Raw genomic sequence first — 20,440 nt, 5'->3', positions numbered from 1 at the left:
TTTGTTTGTTGTTGTTGTTTTTTTTCAATTACGTTCATTGTGCAGGGAGTGTTGTTCTGTCGAGCTAGCTACGTTAGAAGATTACCCTGCTTGGCTGGGAGTTCATCGTGAGCTCGTTAACGATGACTACAGCCGGTAGCTCTTTCCCGGGTCTTGTTGAGTCTAGTGTCCACACCATGTCAGCTTCATCAGCCTTTTGCAGCTCGCTATACGGACGTAACTAAGAAAGAGGGTATGTTCCTAGCTTGCATTGCTTAACATTGGTTTAAAAGGCTCAGTTAAATAGCATAACAGCCGCTCGGTAACTCAGCCAGAGTGATTCGAGGTTACGCGAGTAAACGTAGTGTGTGGGTGGATAGACAGAGACAAGACAGGCGTTGCAATAATGGCTATTTCGCTACAATGAACAGTGTAATAGGCCTTCGTTTTATTTTCATATTTTTCTTCCTTCACCAGCTAGGATATCGTTCCACTTCAATGGAACTACGGCTTCCAGTAATTGAAATCAATAACTGAATGGACTTCACTCATAAATACAAGTCTATTTTCCTATGTCTGTTTTCTAAATGTGTCTATCTATGTATCTTAGTACAGGAGTTACAAAATAAATATCAACACCGCCTGGATATCAAATTTATACCTAAGTTTTGTATCTAAGTTTTATATTCTTACTCTATATCAAAATAGTTTTGTAGCAATTTTAGCTTTTAGATATGGACACACAACGGAAAGTTACACTAATTACAAATCTTAACCCTAAATTAATAATAAAAAAATTATACATAAAAAGAAGAAACAAATCGATACGTATCGTAAGAAAAGGATTCTAGGTGCACAATTTTTTCGCTCAATGTATATAATTCCGAGATCGAACGCAATTACAGCATATTGAACTTAATTCCACGGGAATCCTAACAATCTTCCCTGTTTAAATAGTGTCCATTCAAATCATCCACATATTCTATTTCCCACTTCCACAAAATTGACCGATCCGATTAAAAGAAACGAGCAAAAGCTCCATATAAATTATTTGTCATCTGCGCTTGCCTTGGTTGTAAGCACTGATTGACACAGTTTATTGTCACTACTGCGCAGCCGCAGTAGATACTTTGCTATCATCTAAGTTCACGAACGTAGAAATAAGTAACAACAGAATGACATCAGAACAAATCAAAATCCATTTAGGGATCTTTCGGAACAATTCGCTTCACAAACGTTTGACAATTATTGTTTCAGTTGGAATCATGGTTGGTTTCCTTTAGACTGATGTGACTGCTCTATTTTAGAGACCCCGCTAATAAACATGACTTGGTCGTGCGTGTTAATCAGTGTTGCACTTTACGCTGGTCATTTGGATAGGTCTTTGAAAGTCTCACTGATTGGTTCACTACACTGCCTTCCTAAACTCTGAGAGACCGTTTTCAAAAATTACTGAGGTTTTCACAAAACCTGTCATAAACACAGGGTTCGGCCTGTCAATATTTACGTTTAAAAATAAATAAAAAGTTAGACATTTCACCATGACCTGTAGGTATATTCTACACTACATTAAAAACTACTGCTGACCCAATCTTATAACTCATAATGTATAGGAGACAATTTGACCATCACTACCCCACTGGGATTAACTTTGGCCCTGAAGCTTTTCTTGAATATGCCCAGGTCCTTGTGTGCAAAAAGATCCCGTGCCTTGGCCATGATGGTAGGCACACCAACCTAAAAGAAACAATAATAACAATATAATTAAGCTAGAGAGGGGAATAAGTATGATAAAACATCTGTAACTTTGTGTCTTTCTTAAAGTGATCACTTGTTTCTGAAACTAAAAAATCATTTTGTTATCTATGATTCTATGCTGAATACGAGCAGTCCCTTGTTTTAAGCAAAATCCGTCACTGTTTGGTTGGTGAGTCAATTTCCATGAAAATTCGCTGGCTCACATTTATACTACTGAGTAGATAGAGGCGCTGTAGGTAAGTACAATTTCACTGCCCGAGAAACTAAAACACCCAGTTCGGAAAGTATATATCACTAAAAGATGTTTCCTGCTTAGAGCAAAAAGTAATTGTCACAATGATTTGCCAAACTCTACTGAAATAGTAAAGCCTCAAAACTATCAAAGTCTCCATGTCAGAAATTTCCCATTTTAGCGGTACCTCGTGGAAGTAGGCCTCGATATGAATAGGCTGGTCTGTTCTGCGACTAGACAAAACAACAGCAACAGATCCATCATGCAGCTGACGACACCACACCTCGGTAAAACTCCTGGGGGACTAATCAATAAAACAAACGCAGATTCGGTCAGGAATGAGTTCCTAGCGATAGGAATATAGCCAATGGAGAAAATACTGGTATGGCGAACTTTTTAAGTGAATGTCAAAAGTAGCCAAAGATTACATTCGTTTTGCTTCACCATATAGTGCTGCAAATGCCGCACACTAGCGTCTAAAATCAAACACTGATTGTCAAGAAACGGGCACTAATGTCTAAAAACGGACATAGTGTCTAAAGTCGGACACTAGTGTTTAGAATCGGATTTTGGATATTAGGGTGTACATGGCACACAAGTATATAAAATTGGACACAAGTGTCTAAAATCGGACATAGTGTCTAAAGTCAGACACTAGTTTCTAAAATCGGCCACTTGTTTCTGAAATCTGGTCAATGGTGTCTTAAATCCAACACTATTATCTAAAATCGGACACTAGTGCGTAAAACCAAACAGTTGTGTCTAAAAACAAAAACCTTATGTTCAAAAATTGGACATTTGGGTCTAAAATAGGACATTAGCCTCTAAAATTGGACGCTAGAGAATAAAATCTGAAACTGGCAACTAAACTCAGACGCTAGTGTCTACCATTGAGCACTAGTGTCTTAAATCAGACCATAGTGTCTAAAATCAGACACTGGTGTCTAAAATGAGACACTAGTGTCTAACATTGGACACTGGTGTCTAAAATCAGACACTTGTGTCTAAAATCAGACACTTGTGTCTAAAATCGGACACTAGTGTCTAGAACATAGAAAATCATCAAAATCTAACTCTAAAATTGTTAACATAAAAATGTTCTTGGCTGCACTTGGATTCTCACCTGAGACACTCGCCGCCCCATTTTTGCCAGTTTGTCCTGATTCACATCTATCACCTCCCTGACAAAAACAAAAAGAAAGAGATTGATAGTGAAATAAAAGGAAAATCCACTGAAATTTGCCTAAGAGCAGGAAACTGGGGAGCGGTAATGATGAAGTGGTTGGAATGCTCGTTTCTTATTGCTGAGGCCTGGGTTCATTTCTCAAACCTGACATCACAGATGGTTTAAGTTTGCTGTTAATTCTTGTTATTGCTTGGAGAGTTTTTTTCTAGGGTTCTCAGCTTTTCCTCCAATTCAACAAGGAACATTGGACAAAAGGTCACTTAAGAAGTCTCACTTTTAACTTCCAATTTCACTATTTTATACCCATTATAATTCAATTGTTTCTTCATTTAAAAATTTTAAACCAACTGAACTTCTTACTTATTCAATAATATTTCCCTGGCCCATGGAGCAATATCACGAAGATCATTTGACATCATGAGTGGCTATAATGACAAAAAAAAATTACATGAAATAATGAAATGAATGACCAATAATCTCATATATCTCCAAACAACATGTAAGATATTTACCATGATCACATCATAGATCAAAGGACAGTTACTAAAAATTGTGACATAACTTACAGCAGCCAGAATTGCCCAAAGAGCAAACTGTGACTTGGACTGCTCATAGCTAAGACCAAAATTTCCAATCAATAGCTGATGAAACAAAACATCTTGTGAGCAACTGATCATAACTCATATTCTACTAATGTAAGGGTTAAAATGTGTTTAATCACACCTGACATAAGTTAGTACGAACTAAATTTTTAATTTCTTTATTTGCACCTGTAAAATTAATGTTAGTAGCATGAAAGTTTGTGAGAAAGTTATAAATTCTATGTAGGTAGCTATTTTGCACTATTTTACTTAATCCTTTGGAATATACAATCAGAAAAAGAGCAAATGACTAATAACATGATGATGAAGCTGGTCACTCAGCTAAAAGCAAATTTTAGGAAAGTAAGGAAAGTGCAAAAAAGTCCAAAAAAGTGATGCCAGTTGCTTAAAATAGAACACTTGGTGGCCCTTCTCCCCCTTCACCCACTTCCCTTTTTGCATACTGGCCAATTTTTTTGTTTTCATCCAACATCTCAAATGAAAGCCCTCTTAGGGGAGAAGTACCCATTACCCTGACATGGAGGTTGGGGTTACAATGTTGTGGGTGTTGGATATGAAGTTTCCTGCTGCAGGTGTGAAGTCAGGGGTCACAGGTTGTCAGCATAACAGCACAACATTGACAGGAAATGGCTTTGAAGTCAAGTGTGACACAGATGATGCCTTTAAGTCTCTATGCAGTTAGACAATCACCTTACCTGGTCAGGGTCATTCCAGTGTCCAGGTCCAGCAACAGGTATCATTTCATGTTGGTGATCACCATACCATTCTACAATTCTTACCAAACTGAGCCAAGAATCCTTGCACGTATAACAATAAACAAGTAGTCAAGAACAAAAAGGAAGCAATAATGATGCAGTACAGCTGGGGTTAATAATCATGCATTAGCAAATTGAGTGCAAAATAATGAAATAAAAATCACTTTTGTTAATCACTTTATAATGATGTCTCACCTGTATATCATTGTAATTCCTCCATAAATTACAGTGCTTTGCAATGAGCTGGTAATTAGGCTGGTGAGCAAATTAAGAACACTTGTTATCACAAATTGATCATAGCTGGTAATTTGCAATAGTAACAAAGAAATATCTTAGATATAAACTAAAGCTAAATGTTAATCTATATGGATCCTAAAACCATAAAAGCTTGACAGAAAATAGCCTCTCTGGCTCCTGGGAAAGTTACTTTACTTCTGATATGGCACTGAAGGGTGAAGGTTGTCAGCAAATAAACTAAGATTTATCCTCTTACACAACTGACATAGAAACTTAATCAAACCATGGTCTTTGGTGCATATCACAGATAAGGGTAGGCCTAAAAGCTAGAAAGTAATTCATCTGAGATTAATCAAAAATTTTATTGCAAAATTACCGTCATTCCACCCCACACTTGATAAGCAGGCCAGCTACAGGAGAACACAATGTGTCTCCCTGTTTCATTCAATGCTCTTGTAACTGTTGGGTAGCCTACGTCAAATGTAAGAGGATCAGCAAAACAACCATCCATCTTGAGATAATCCACACCCCAGTCAGCAAACAACTGTAGCAAATAAATGAAGTGGGAATCTATAGTTATTTAACAGAGTGATGAATTTGATCTCTCACAAGTGCCTCTGCCAAAAACAGCTACAGCAGAAACTGCAACATGAATCTTGCTTGCAATTAAGCCATGGAAATGATTATATCTTGTGCAAGTGGCAGTGTTTTAATTTGGTTTGAGTATTGCATTTTAAAGAGTTTTGTGCGCAAGTCAGTTTAATTGTGATACCATTTTGATGATGTTTCAGCCAATGATTTTTCAGAGAGTGTTATGCTACCTTTAATGAACAATGAAGTACCTGCATATCCTGTTGAATATAGTCTATGCTTCCTGGATAACGCTCACAGGTTAGATCACCATAATCTGGAAGAAGACAAAGTTCAAGTGCTGTGAATATTATTGATTCCTGTTTTGAACATGTATTTTTGAACAATTTAGATAAGGGAAACCACTGCCATAATTAAAAAGTTATGGTACCATTGTACCAAAGACCAGAGCGCTAATTAGATTGAAGCACATACTAATGGTATTTTCATTATTATTAATGTTTATCAACACTTAATTTCAGCAAGCAAGTAGTTAAATCTGGTAAAAGAAAGTATTTCTAGGAACACAGTCATTTAGTTGTAATATAAAATCAAATCCAATCTTTTGATTTTCTTCTGGAGAACTTCATGAGCATTGTTACCTGCATATAATCCAAACTTGAGACCTTTGGAATGAATCTGAGGAAAAGAATGATTGAAAAAGAAAATTCAATAAATCTGTGATGGAGTGTCACATCAAGCTACAACAGGAAGCCATAAGAGCAAAAGGGTTGGAATGCTTGTCTCTCCTGCTGTGACTTAGGTCTACCCTCCCTCCCCTCTCCCCCTCCAACTTGGCTCTGGTCCTTCTCACTCAGGCTTCAGCTCAGATCCTCAGCTTCTCATTGCTTATAAAATTAATTTTTTTGTTTTTTCTTTTTTATGATTATTATTACTTACATAGTCAGCAAGCTTTTTAATTCCACTTGGAAATCTCTTGGGATCTGGCTGAAGATCACCTTCTAATGTGCGATTGTGAGAAGCCCAGCAGTCCTGAGACATGAGTCAGTAAATGTTAAAGTTACTTGATACTGCTAAACCTTGACACTCTAACATCAGTAAGCATAATCTCCATACTGTTCTCCTAACATTTCCTAATGTGCCAACAGGGAGAATTTGTCTAACAATCACAAGCCTCTTAAGTCAGTGATCAGTTCCTATATTCTCCTTACCTCAATGTATGATATAAGAGTGACATCTAACCTTACTACAAAATAATTCTCAGATTATTATAACAAGTTCTACATGCATCAAATTATGGGTAACTAACAAGTTAAGCATGGTACTTACATCGATACAAACATATTCATATCCAGCTTTTTGAAAACCATCTTCAGCGATACGATCAGCCATTTGCATGAACAATTTTTCACTTCGGAGGGAAAAAAAAGTGACAACAACAAAGTATTAAATACCAATGAATAAAGGTAAAATATTTGAATCATTATCCAACAAATATCACATATTCAAATTACATATCTATCCACACAAAAATTATTTTTCTTCTCAGCTTTATACCCCTCATCAAAAGGAATACCAGAGTGCATATCATGCACATTTTAGTTTGTAAATAAAATAACGTCCTCAAAATTCAGTGATCTCCTTCTCAGGTTGTAATCAGTAAAATTTACCAACTATAGTACCTCTCACTACTGCCTAAAACTGCTTGGAATTCTAGAAAATTCAACAGGTGGAAGGATTTCTCTATGGGTTTCAATATTACTTTTACCTTTCATACTTAAAATAAGGGAGACCACAGAAGTTCCTATGGATAATCAGTGGTGAAAAAAGATAAACAAGGTTACACATAAGTTTGAACTTGCTCTAATGTACTTTCAACAATCTTTAGTGTCCAGTATTTAAGATACAGGCAGGGCAGGACTACTTTTACCTGATACAATTTTGTGGGTCATCCTTGCAGTCTATGTTACATCGGAATCTCTCCCATGCCATCCATCCCACTAAGAATAATACCATTTATAAAACTGTTTACTCAAACAGACACTTAGTTCAATGAAATTGATGATAATGCAGTTGTTATTAAGCTTTTAATAGTTAATAACGGTCATAATTGAGAAAACAGGCGCATCCCTGCCAAAATCATTTTTCCTACTACACACAACAAAGACATAACTTGCAGATAAGTCATAATCTTTTTACTCTAGTTTATTAGAGCAAATAGCAAGGTGATAGCCTTCCTATTATTGTAAATACATTTTTTCTTCATTCATGCCTCTCTCTCTTCACAGCCTTTATATAAACAAATGTCATTCCTGGGGTTAAGAGATATGAAAACGCCTAAGCGTTGCACAAAAATCGCACATCCAATCAAAACAGCTGATAGAGGAAAAAAAAGCAATAAATATTCCTGTGTAAATATCTCTTATTCCTCGCTTATCTGAAACTAAACAATGAAAGCCTTACTTGGTGGAGTGATGGCTAAGCCATTGTCGAGGGCATGTGCTGGAAATATGACCAGAAGTGGAAAGAAAATAAGTAAGTTTCTAATTAGCACCGCCATGTTCTTTCTGCTTTCAATCCCAAGCGCCAGCGACATCTATTTTTGTAGTCAGCGGTGATTTCTGAGGTAGTGTTGAAGAGCCAATCAGCGCTAAATATTTTCCATATTTTGACCAATCAACGATTAAAGTTAACAAGTTTGAAAACAAAGCGCGAGCGATTGCTTTCAAACTGATAAAGATGGCGGACGGCTCCAATACGAAGGAAAACTGTTTTTCCGTCGAACTGAAACTTTTAGAGGCTGAATACGAAAGATCTAAGCTACAGGTGTTCCAAGATACGTTTTTCTGTAAACGGTCTATAGTAGAATTAGAACTCTTGTGTAAAAACGAGCAGCTTATGAAGAATGTTCGAGTCAACAACAAACTCCGAGAACACGAATGCAGACTGAAGGTAAAAGTGAAGGACAATGGTAAAAGATGTAGTCGCATGTTTATTTACCAAAATTTAGTCATTTTTAGTTCTTAGATCACTGGATTTCGTATCTATGGTCATTTGATAGGATCACATCTCAATCTTTTCTCCTGTATAGGAGCAAGTTAAATGCCTGTCAACGGAACTCGAGAACGTGACAAGCCAGCAACAAACCTCTCAAAAGACACTCCAGGTAAATGCCGATTGTCAATTCCTGTTTTCTCGAGCCTCCTTGGGATCGGCGAAATAAATCGAGGTATTGTAGAATAGACTCCATTTCGGGTAACCTGTGGAAACCCTCGAAAGTTCATACAGGTCTGGGAAAGATTTTAATTTAATTTGAGAGCGTCTAGATCTTTTATCATTATTCAATAGTCATTTTCATCATCATCATCTCCTCCGTGCTTGCCATTGCTGTTATTATTATCTCATTTTAAACTTTGACCGATAGAATGAAAAAATTCAGCATCTTCTGGAGAAGAAAGAACTGGAAGACAGAATGAAATCGGAGATGGATGGAAAAATTGAACAGTACAGAACCACTTCGAGTAACAAGGAAAATTTATTGAAAAGGGAGATTAAGACCTGGAAGGTAATTTTTACGAAGCATTTTTCTAACAAAAAAAAAAAGATAAAAACCTCTTGCTAGCCTTAAAGATAGTTTCATCACAAAGCGATATCTTATGTCCAAGAATTTATACATGTCTTGGAGAGTAGTTCTTGAACCCCTCTCCAATGAAAACTCCTCCATTCATGGGGGCACGTCTTAGTTTTCAGTCATATTTTTCCTTTCCTTTCCGCAAAGGACAAGCAGATTCAAGCATCTAAGGAAGCTGAAGAACTCAGGAGGGAGCTGAAAAAGAAAGAAGTTTCAATGAAGGTAAATTTTTTTTTTCGTTTCGTCATCCTTACTTGAGGATTAAAGCGTTTTGAGTGCTATTTTTTAGTTTTTGTCCGTTCATAGAAGGGCGAGACTCACTTCGTGAACTGAGTTGTAGTCTCTGTGGTCAGTTGCACGAGTTCAGACTGGCTTCGATCCTTGTAACTGAACGTAGCATCAAAATTCATTCACCCTGACAGATTTTCATAGACTTAATTCAGAGCACACGAAGAAAATTGTCGCTGCGACTTTTCCCCGTGAAACGTCGCTGCGAATTGTCGTTTAGTTAACCCGGCCTTTCAGTGCACCCAAATGTTCGCCAGAAAAAGAAACGAATGCGGCAGAAACGCCTTCAGTAAATCAGCTAGTTTGTAATAAATAACATTTCCTTTTTGGAACAAGACCAAGGGTATTCAAGCCAGGACTGATGTGAACAACGCTTCGACAATGACTCAGGTTGATTCTCAAAAGAGTGACGCCTCGACACAAGTTCAAACCTCCGCTTTGATGAGCGAACTTTTCCAAGGGTCTAACGGCCAAGAGATTGGCGGAGATCTGCAAAATGGGAATGCGAGTGACAATGGAAAGAAGGATGTTGTGAAAGCAGATAGGAAAATGAATAATCAGAGAGGAAGAAAAAAAGCGGAACCGAGGAAAGATCAACACAAATATGACAGGGGAAGAAAAGCGAAAGATAAAACTGTCCAAGACAGTAATAAAGAACAAGAAGACGACAAATTTGGTAAGAAAGAAAACGAAGGAAAACAAAAGAGTCCTCAAAAGGAGAAGGTTCTTCGTAATCATAACGTTACATGTGAGAGGAGTACTTCAAATACACTGAGAGAAGAGCAAAGGGAAATCCTTGAAGTCTGCAACGCCAGAGGTTTATCGATAGCATCCGGTGCTTCTGAAGAGGATGACGTCCCTTTCCAGGATTACAAAACCCCGGGGAAGTCACATAAATCACCAGAGACTGGTAAAAACCCGGATATAAGTGAAGATAAACCTGGTATGGAGGTTCAAGAGGAAGATGTAACCTCAGTGAAAAAGGGACGTGGTGAAATTGTACGAGAGGTGCTACAACACGCAGTTGTTGAGGATATTGCAAACAGGAGAGAATTGGAAAGTGGCGAAGAAGGAAAAGTGAAATTAAAAAACGACGACTTGCAATATCATGAAAAGAAATTTGAGGAGAAACCTTCACAGAAGCAGATTCCTGAAAGTTTGAATCCAGGGACTGAAGAACAGAAGATCTCATCCATTGACGAAGACAACGATTTCTTTGTTGATTTGAGTGAAGAACAAAAACAATTGACTGAGGACAATAAAAAAGTAGAAACGTCTTCTAAAGATAAGCGGGATGAAGAGTTCTCGGGCGTCCAAGAACAGGACAAGAAAAAGCTAAAGAGCACAAAGGAAAAAGGAAGCCAAAGACGAGTAACATCAACAGAGGATAAGTCTTCACCTGCGGAAGGCAACGCGATTGAGCAGAGAAGCGCACACGAAAACACAGATCAAGGGTCAAGAAGAGTCTTGAGAAGAAGAGCAAAAAAAATTAAACCAAAACCAAATGTTATTGACGGCGAGACCGTGGCAAAGAAATCCAAAGCCGGTGTCGAGTGTCAGAAAGGTATCGAACCCGCCATTTCGAAGACATCATCACCAGAAGTTAATCCATTTCCTCGTGACATTGAGATGTCATCATGTGAAATTGATCGCCCGGGTGTTGACAAGTCACGCCTCTCACGTGCGACGACAGCTCACAAACCTCTTGACGGGACATCTCAACAACCGGAAACGGAAGTGCTGGAAGGGCTGAGTAATGGGACATCCGCTCATGGCCAACTTTCCAGAAATCAGAGATCGGACAAAGGGAAGTTGGTTTTAAGCGACAATTCAATCAAAACGGTCGAAGAATCATTATCTGACCATGAAAAACCCTCACATAGCGAGAAATGCCAAAGTGGGCTTGAAATTAACAATGAAAAGGAGAAAGATGACCTCCCCTTGAAGAACAGAAACAAGAGGCACACCGCGCAGGAGTTACAAGCAGTTGATGATGTCATTAAATCAAAGAAACAACAAGACGTAGGCACCACTGACATGGATTCTAACACGCAACTATCGTGTCAGGCTAATGAACAGAACTCGCGGGACACAGGTCGATCAAGAAAAAACGGGCAAGGTCCCACAGAATCAGGGGGCAAAGGGAAAATAGTATGGGGCACAAAAGAAAATGCACAAGGTGGCAAACAAAAGGTAATTAAGAAAAGGTAAGAAACTTTTCTTTTCTTTTTTCTTTCTTTTTTTTTTTTGTGAAGTTGATGAGGTTTTGTCAAGAAAGAGGAGATTTTTGCGGAAAGGTGATGAACATTTTTCAAAAACGTGACGACTCGAACCTCATACCTTACGATTTCTCAGTCTGATGCTTGATCAGCTGAGCAATTGAACACTCGGCAATGAACAGGGCCTCTTTTCAGGACCAGAGGTGTATATTATTTTGAGGTATTTTAAGCTTAATATAAAAAGTCACTTTCCATTTTTTTTAGTCGCTACTCCATCTTCATTGGCGATTTCACTTTGTTATCTAGTGGATATTCAGTCTTCAGAGACAACTTCGAGTGAACGCCGCCCTCCAAAACACAAATAAAATTATAAACGCCAAAGCATTTAATCTAATTTATTAGGGAGTTTAATATCACTGAAATTCTTTCCTCCCTTTTTCCAACCACGACACGCAGAGATGACGCCAATAAGACTAAACAACATCCGAGCTTTGACAAGAAACAATAAGTTTTCGGCGTAAGATGGCATTTTGAGACAAATACTGCTGTGAAAAACAATGTCGAGAGCGTGACCTTGCAAAATATTCCTCAATAGATCACTTTCCTCGAGAATTTAAACTATGACGAGCTCAATAACAATACTGTCTTAAATTTAGATATTTCATTCAAAAATACCAGGGGAAAAAAATCTTTCCGGAGGCAGAACCTAATGAAATATATCTTTCCGGAGGTTTTCCTGCCTTTTAAACCTATTTTCTGAAATGAAGTGAATATCTTTCCGTTTTAAAGAGAGTCTCATTTAAAACGTCCTTCTTCGTATGGCCTGCTCACGAGGGGCACTTACGTCGCAGAAATCTCTTAGATTATTAAAACTGTGCAAAAGCACAAAAAACAACAACGTGGCTCAGTCGAACTAGAGAGATTCCCAGACCTTCGAGGTATTTTGGTTACCATCGAAAAGAGACTCATTGGGTTTCCCAACGTGTACCGATATCACTTAGTGCTTCTTGGGATTAGTGTTACTTAATCTGTCACTAGCGAGTCCAGCCCCTTTGTAAACACGTAAAATACTGTGGTGAAAAATTTTGTTTTTGTCTGGTCTTAGAAAACCTACTCCGCGTGTCCGTAAGGTGTCCGCTCTATCCGAAAAGCAGTGTGGCTCGACCTGCACCACAAACACTGAAAACCCCTCCATATTGGACTGCACCAAAAAACGCAAGACTTTATTCAACTCGCGAGAAAATTCTCTACTGGTTCAGGTGCCAGATGTTCAGGTAAGGAAATGAAAGGAGAGAAAAAAAATTGAAATCTAATCGTGGTTTCTTTCTGATTCATTATAATATTTACAGAATTTCTTTCTTCAAACAGATATCGTTTGTGAATAAAACTTTGTCGAGAAGCCGTGCAAATGCTGGTATTCCACCATCCCTGTCGGCCTTCATGAGGAGTTTCATTGTTCCAAAACTCAAGAAATCAAGCTGATGTCACTCTTAGCGGGGTCGCCTTCTCCTGGATTCTTTCTGTGTAAATGAAGCTCCCGGAATTTTTCAAAGAATTAGCAGAGAACAAGGCTGATAGTGTTTGAAAAAATTCACCAATGTACGATCAAAACAGGGCTCGGATTTATGCTCATGGAGAGACATTTTAAGGTCTTTTTGTTTACGTTGTGGCTCTCAAAAAATGGAGATAAAAGCAGGAAACACTAAAAATAGCATGAATTGAGCCGAAGTTTTTTTTTCGACGATCGATTACAAAATAAGTTACGTCCCCATTTTGAAATGGCCCATTACATACGCCCTCGAATTAGAATTTGTGCAAGACACAACAACAAGGTTAGATATTACCGCGGTCAAAAAATGCTTTGGTCTTCCGTGACAATAACTCATTTTTTATCGTTAGCTGAAGTAAAAAACAATTGCGAATATGACTGATCTGCGTAGTTTGATGAATACTTTTGACCGCAACTATATTGTAACGATGTTTCAATCACAAAACCTGCAAAAAACTTATAGACTGTCACACGAGAAGGCGAGATCTAAACAGTATTGCCATTTGCGGAAGTAAAGGTGGCTACTTAGATCTATTTTAATTTACACATTTCTGTGTTGAAAAAAAAAAAGTATTTTGAAGGAGGATTATTTGTTTTAAACTGTATATGCAGCAATATCTTTGACATAGATCGTAAGAGGCCGGATCATGTGTCAATATTAGGATGTATTTTGTTTTCCTCAGCGATATTTAGGTATAGTACTGGCGTATATTAGCCTGTGTTTACGCTCCCTCTTTACCCACCCCTCTCCCCAAGATTATAGAAAGTTTTTGCAATACCATCCACCATTGAACCCTGAAATAACGAGTAGCTATTGTGGTTGTAAATTTATCATGTCTCAAAAAGGTGAAATCAGCTGTGCTTGTTTGTTTATTTTTCATCCATTGCATGTTTTTGATATTTAATGTTTTTAGATGTTTAATTTGCATGCAAATTAAAACCCGCGTGTTATAATGATGTCAAGTAAGTTAGGCACAATATATTTAATGTCTCTTTGAATAATTAAACCTTTTTAATTATAACAAAGATATTTTTAAAACCGACCCTACTTTCAGTTCTATAGCATCTTACTTGTTTACCTTCCCTCTTCCCTTCATTCAAGACAAAATAACCGCATTAATAAAACAGACAGCAAACAGGTGGAAGACGTTACTTCGTCCCTTTGTGAACATTTTATTTCGCCTTCTAATTTTTCCATCAAGAGGGGACTAAAAAAAAGCCTCGTATCAGCTTTTGAGAAATGTGCGTCGAATTAAAACCTGTCATTAAGTGACAATATTTTTAAATCCGCCCTCTTCCTAAAAGCATTTGTCAGACAGTAAACAAAGTTCTGAAATGAGTTACTTTCCTTAACAAGGTTTAAAAGCAATTAAGGAATTCTCAATTTTCATTTTGAGTTTCCTGATGATCGAGTCTCGTGTTGGTAGGACAGAAACTGTCCGAAAGGTCCAGACCGTATCAGGGTGGGATTTGTTTCTCTTTTTTTGTTTGTTCTTCTCTTTTATAACTTTTTATTCCACCGGTGATTAAAAATACGATTTTCCTCCGGCTGTTGGCAAAAAGTATCCTGTAAAGGGTAATTTCGTGGACCACCCAGGGAAACTCATCAATTTATTCATTTTTACATTTTAGGCTACGTAATATCAGCAAATATTCTAAAGTACACCGATTGCAATATTAAAAGTTTGAACTCCAAGAACCGGTGCGCCGATATTTAGCATTCAGTAAAAAGGATTGATGTTATCCCAATAAAATTTCGTGTTACAACGCGAAGCCCACGCGTGACGGACACGAAATGAAATCTTGCGGTGTTTCGAGTCTCATTCTGTCAGTGCCAATTTTTTATTCCTTCTCTAATGGCATGGGTTTCTCTGAGAGAATTTACAGATCGACAAAAGATTCGAAGGTTCAATCATAACTCACGAAAAACTCTTTAGTAGAGAAAATGTCCTGATATTGAGTTCGATCCAGGAGATATTTACCTTGACTCAATCATGGACATTTTATTCCTCGGAAATTTTCCGGAAAATATGGAAAACTTGGACCTCCCTGGGTGTTGGAGAAGAACGGGTGCTTTGTTTTAACCCATTTAATAAACGAAACGTTAAACTGAATATTAATGTTCTAAACTGAAAACAACGGTTGTTAAGTAGCGGCTGAATTCTAAATTGAAAACTGTCATTTTCTACCCGAAAAGAAAAATTGAGCTAGTGGTTATGGGAGCAGCTTATTTTCTTTTTATGTTTCGCTTAGGTCTCTAAAAAAGCTCGACCTATTTGTTCAGTTTAAGTTATTCCAGCAAAAGCTTGATGGCTCCCAACGGCTCCCAAATACAAAATCACGATAACAAGCAGACTCCTCCACATACTCAGTGATTCTTCATACTGACAATTTTGTTCTCAGTTTGGTTTCGAAATTCTCCTAGAGAAAGAGAAGAAAAAATGAAAAGGTATTTCAGTTATCTGATATGAACATTCTCCAGGCAGATGGAAGACAAAGACTGACTTGCTGTTTTTGTTTTTTCCTTGAATTTCATTGTTCGAAATCATTCAGTCGTTGACTACCAGCCATATTGACCTTAGCGTGTGCGGTGTAGGTGTTTTCATTCAAGAAAAAAATGATAGGGTTTTTTTTTCTCATGATCTCTCATTATTTTGTTCTTGACATAATGTTCTACAAATGCAGTAAAAAAGCAGGAATTTTCGTTTTCCATGCCATCTTGCCCAGCGTGATAACATCCCATTTTTCAGTTAGGACAGGTGGTTGATTTTATGAATGACAACTTAAGGGTTTTTGGCACGCGATGTTTTTCGCGAGGTGGTCTCTTCCTAAAGATGGTCGCCACAGGGGGCAAGATTGTTGGAAAAAAGGAACTAGCTCATTTCCTCGAAATTCTCTGAGGCAAAGTATATATCAGAATGTTTTTTTTTTGCTATTTCGATTTGCACATTGTGTTCATACACATCTGACTTCGCAGTTTTCTTTCCGATTGCTAATTCATTAGAATCTATAAATACTTTCGTGATATCGCGCGATGTCCATGGGACGTCCACTCACCTGTCAGACCTGTTAAAACAGAGAAACGTGAACTGCATCAATTTGTGTGATAAGCTAAATGTGCTATTAAGAGAATTCTGTCATTTCAGAGCTTAAGAGCAAAGGAAATTTACCGACCTTTCACCTGTTCGGCTATAATTGTTGTCGTTTCCTCCATTATGGAAAGATGATATGGACAATTTTCAGACTAAATTTGAAGTAAATGAAAAACTGCGCCTCCTTTTAGGATTAAGCTATAATTAACATGACCCGCTTGATGGTTGAGCATGTAAATTTAAACTTCCTCAATTTAAAGCACTCTCTAATCTTTCTTATCATCTTCAGCCAGTTGCTTCGGAAAAATAAAATATTTTCAAACAATTTTCGTTTGACTGAGTTCATTCGTTGTAATTACGCAACGTCCTTTCGTCTCGTTGGTCACTGTACCGAAAACCTTATGTAGAAGCAAACTGGTAAAATCGAGAATTTTTGAATTATACATCATGTATAATTTGCTTTATCGCTGGAATAATCAAACTTAGACTGGATATTGGATATGATCTTCCACCTAAAAACACCTTAAACCTGTTTGATAACTGCCACAAAGACAATTGGTTTTAAATTAATTTCTTCAGAGAACTTCACGGAAGGACAAAGGTTTGTTTTGTCTTGTTTTGCGTCTGTTTGCTTCGTTTGTATTACTAAGAGAAGTTCGATATTGAAACGAAAGAAGGTTGTGTTGATGATTAAAGACTTTGGAAGATTAATTTCCCAGAGCAATTAGTCATTTTTCTAAATGATTATCGTAATGAGTTCTTCGCTAAGTTGTTTTTTCGAGACAAGAAACATTATTCAATATAATAACCGTCTTTAAACTAGACAGGTGGAGGAGAATGATCTCAATTTGTGGAAAAGAGTTTGAGAAAACATAACAGTGAGGCAAAGGAAATAATAGCGAAAGAGATGATTCTAGATCAACAGCTTAGCAGAAAAAAGGTTTTAGCCGACATCAACCAGGGCAATTATGCAAAGGAAATAAGAACGGGTAACTCATTAGATGCAAAGACTGTTGTTGACACGTCGCTAAAAAGTTCATGTCTTCCGAATGGTGGGAAAGTTTATCATAATTTAAAAAGAGTAAAAAATAGCTTTTTTCCTAATAAGAAGATTAAAACCTGTTAGGAGAGTTCATTGCTAGAAGATCTTGATTTCACGGTGCAAGCATTTACATCAACAAAACTAAGTTTTATTAACACCGAATCGTTCCTCTCTTCTTTTTTTAAAGAGCTGAATAACAGCGACAAAAGTGCTTAAGTCATCGATATTTAGGCTGATATTCATGCAAGTTATTCATCGATATTTGTGCCGAATAAATGCCAGTTTTAATATTTGAGCCAGACACGATTTGTATTGCATAACAGCTTTCACTGAGATCCCATTCATGTGACTTTATCATCTGCCCTCTTCCGATGAACATGGACTCTTGTCATCAATCACTCCCCAAATATTTTTACGTTTAGTTGTGTTTATGTATCTATGATATTTTTAGTGTGTGTGAGAGTGCTCATCGAGCTTGCTGTCTGAGTTTTTATCTCAAGTCCTTGGAAAAGTTCCTGGATTTCCTATCGTACTCAAAACAATATAAAAGTTATACTGAAACACACGAAAATGAACTTCGAGTTAAATCTACCTCAAAAATTTTATAATTAAGTGTAAAGTGAACTTGATTAGAAAACTTCTGACCAAGTACGGTTTTCTGTTGTTACTGATATTGAATTCGGTTTTGAGCACAAAGTCGTGGTCTACATTTGTGTGAGCGAGCTTCTGGTCCAATCTTGCGTTTTAAGATGACTCTTAACAGAACTTAACACCTTTCCCGTCAATATTTCAGGTCGCTAAAGGCGTTTATTGATAAGACAGCTTAAAGTGGCAATCCGCACAGTCTGAAATTATCTCTTTTGTGATGCAGGCCGCAACAGAAGACTTGATACACGTGGCTGAAAAAAATAACGAACCTTTGCTCTTGAGGGCAGAATTCTATGTAGTTTTGTATTCTAGTGGCATGTGTTTACATCAGTTCTTAAACAGTCACCTTCAGTTGAAGTGTGCTTTAACAACCTTATTTTATATTCAAATACTATTTCCTCCATTTTGAATTTTTCAGTTACAACTAGAAGCCAAATTCATTTCAACTTATCTAAAGTTGATATAAATATAAGGAATGCGTGGTAAAGTTTACACCAAATTTCTTCGCTGTGCGACATCAAAATAAAGTTTGTGTTAAAGGAATCGGTGTCAAGACGAAACGAGGTGGCGTGGGTTTGGTGTGAAAACCGTAAAAAATTCAAAGTGTGTCTATATACAAACCACTAATTCAAAACTAATTGCTCGTAAAATCAAGCTAACAGAATGCAGATCAACCACGACACTAAATCTACCGTGTCCTGAATAAATTTCGGACCGCCCTATTCATTATTTAGTGTGGTTTCCGATTGTTTCGCTTGAAAAAAGTGACCACAACAATTCTGCCTTGTGACTGTCTTAATAAACCCTCTCTAAATTGATATGTCGCACACATCTAAAAGACACAATTTTCAGTTGAATCAATTTTTTTTTTTTTTAATCTTAAGCCTCGCCGCTTTTTTAAAGGTGAGGGGCCGGATTAGTTGTAGTGAAGAACTAATTAATGGTTATACAAGGACCCCTGCCGACCTCGAGGGGCTAATTTAACTGATTGTAAATGTGGCGAAGAGAACTATCAATATTAAGTTCGATTTTGCCGGACGATAAACGCTATAAACTGAAACAGTTCAAACCTCGCTTAAGAACAACATAGCATAAGGTATTTTACCGGCGGTTAGACTGAGAAGAATTTGATATTCCACTGATTCAAAGGAAATATTTCTTTTACGTTGCTGATATCTTTTCGTCGAACAAATCTTTCCTGGCGTGAATAACTTTTGTCTCACTTGAAAACTTGATAGTTCTGTCTGACAGCTTCTTAAGATCCCAACAACAGGTCAACGAATGAAACTCTTGATCAAATCCAAACGATATCTTCAAATCATCTTTGTGCATTTAGCACAGAAAGAACTTCATTGGAATTCAGTTCACGTCGCTTCACAGCAGTACTTCATGGGTTCCACAAATAGCCCTTGTTTCTCAGATCGCGGTGACTCGTCTTAATCCGACGATTCAAAAAGAAACTGTTGGTTTTCAACTGCTTGTAAACAAGACATTGTTACATCGTGCCGTGAATTCTGAGTTGGTCGAGAAAACTAATTTGTCTGTAATCAGCTCAGACCCAGTTGGAAATTGAAATGTGTTCATTTTTTGGACAAAAATGACCCACTGTGTCGGGGCCACCTTATCTGCATAACCTCTGTCTCCCACAGATTTTAATTTTCCTTTCTGGATTCCAAACAAACATCGCTGCTTGTCGTATGTTATTACAAACTTTCCTCCATGCCAGGGCTTAAATTGCGCCGGATAATTCCATTCTGTAACAACAGCGGGGCACGACCTTCAATTGAAGGATTGAAAACTCCTTTGAACAATCGTTGAATGTTGTTTAAGTTACCGCAATAACTTTGAGCTAACTGACGAAATTTACACTAAAGCATCACAAGAAATTGCACAGTATACTTTTAGAGATTCACTTTTTGATAAACTGGTTAATTTTAATTTAAAGAGCTCAAACGTCAGGGGACGTCTTACAATTTTACCAAACAGCCTTTTAAGCTAAAAAGAGATGCAAGAAATGTTTAGCCACAGATAGCTGAAGTTAAGTTGAAGTAGTTAAAATTTAATAGACAATTTGTTGAGCAGTTAGAACTCGTTGCAAACTTGTTTTATTCAAACTCGTAAAACAACAGGAAATTGACTCAAAGAAAGGCTCAGTGGCTCGACTGCTGATTATCGAAAGACTGAAAATTACTTCTCTTTCCCTCGAAGCTTCTCGCTGTGTACCCAGAGATTCTAAACCATTGTGATTCAATTTCACACGCTGTGCGCTTGCTTGTGAAATATGCGTTCTTGAGGGGCTCGGGAAACCTTTAATGACACCACCGGAAAAAGATTTTTGTGTCTTCGCGACGTGAAAGAAGACCAATATTCATTAGACGTGGGCGTCACAGCATATCATTGGGATAAGGACCTGGCAGCTTCGCAGCACGCTGTTCGCATTTCAAGACCGCTTCTTCACTCCTCGAATAACTTATTTATACCATGCTCTCAAGGTGGAAAAAAACCGCGTTTCGAAAGCATGTTGAATATATCCGAAAGCGAAGAAAACAACATTTTACAGCCTTATTGTAGAGTTATAATTCTGTTATTTTGTTTTTTGATAAGCTTTTTATGTTATCTTTGTCTCGAACC

At 37.5% G+C, this 20,440-nt stretch overlaps 2 protein-coding genes and 2 long non-coding RNA genes across 5 annotated transcripts; 2 read left to right on the top strand and 2 right to left on the bottom strand.

Annotated features, from left to right (window-relative positions):
* Positions 1 to 405: 405 nt before the first annotated feature.
* On the bottom strand, positions 406 to 7,964 carry LOC113672725 (alpha-N-acetylgalactosaminidase). Its single transcript, XM_027189058.2, has 14 exons — positions 7,804 to 7,964; positions 7,271 to 7,340; positions 6,670 to 6,751; positions 6,280 to 6,372; positions 5,982 to 6,018; positions 5,592 to 5,656; positions 5,126 to 5,293; positions 4,708 to 4,767; positions 4,453 to 4,554; positions 3,722 to 3,796; positions 3,516 to 3,580; positions 3,093 to 3,150; positions 2,157 to 2,273; positions 406 to 1,716 (listed from the first exon to the last, which is right to left on the bottom strand). The coding sequence occupies exons 1-14, from the start codon at positions 7,934 to 7,936 to the stop codon at positions 1,573 to 1,575; spliced, it is 1,269 nt and encodes a 422-aa protein (XP_027044859.2). The 5' UTR covers positions 7,937 to 7,964; the 3' UTR covers positions 406 to 1,572.
* An 18-nt stretch (positions 7,965 to 7,982) lies between these two features.
* LOC113672702 (uncharacterized) lies at positions 7,983 to 14,053 on the top strand. Of its 2 annotated transcripts, none has more exons than XR_016185704.1 (7): positions 7,983 to 8,292; positions 8,432 to 8,506; positions 8,765 to 8,905; positions 9,119 to 9,193; positions 9,596 to 11,452; positions 12,584 to 12,752; positions 12,847 to 14,053. XR_016185704.1 is itself a non-coding variant. In XM_027189030.2 (7 exons), exons 1-7 carry the CDS (start codon positions 8,080 to 8,082, stop codon positions 12,958 to 12,960), a joined length of 2,658 nt encoding a protein of 885 aa, XP_027044831.2. In that variant the 5' UTR covers positions 7,992 to 8,079; the 3' UTR covers positions 12,961 to 14,053. The 2 variants fall into 2 exon arrangements, 1 of the variants encoding a protein (XP_027044831.2); XM_027189030.2 differs by having other exon boundaries at positions 7,992 to 8,292; positions 9,596 to 11,466.
* Positions 14,054 to 15,017: 964 nt separating this feature from the next.
* Positions 15,018 to 19,161, bottom strand: LOC149046423 (uncharacterized). Its single transcript, XR_016185705.1, has 2 exons — positions 18,915 to 19,161; positions 15,018 to 15,448 (listed from the first exon to the last, which is right to left on the bottom strand). It is a non-coding gene; the product is annotated as an uncharacterized LOC149046423 (long non-coding RNA).
* LOC149046424 (uncharacterized) lies at positions 16,551 to 18,352 on the top strand. Its single transcript, XR_016185706.1, has 2 exons — positions 16,551 to 16,720; positions 17,955 to 18,352. It is a non-coding gene; the product is annotated as an uncharacterized LOC149046424 (long non-coding RNA).
* Positions 19,162 to 20,440: the final 1,279 nt, after the last annotated feature.

This window comes from Pocillopora damicornis, chromosome 4, assembly GCF_964200805.1.
Source record: "Pocillopora damicornis chromosome 4, jaPocDami1.2, whole genome shotgun sequence".
NCBI classification, from domain to species: domain Eukaryota; kingdom Metazoa; phylum Cnidaria; class Anthozoa; order Scleractinia; family Pocilloporidae; genus Pocillopora; species Pocillopora damicornis.
The sequence above is the reverse complement of the archived record's forward strand: the minus strand, read 5'-3'. Positions and strand labels throughout refer to the sequence as shown.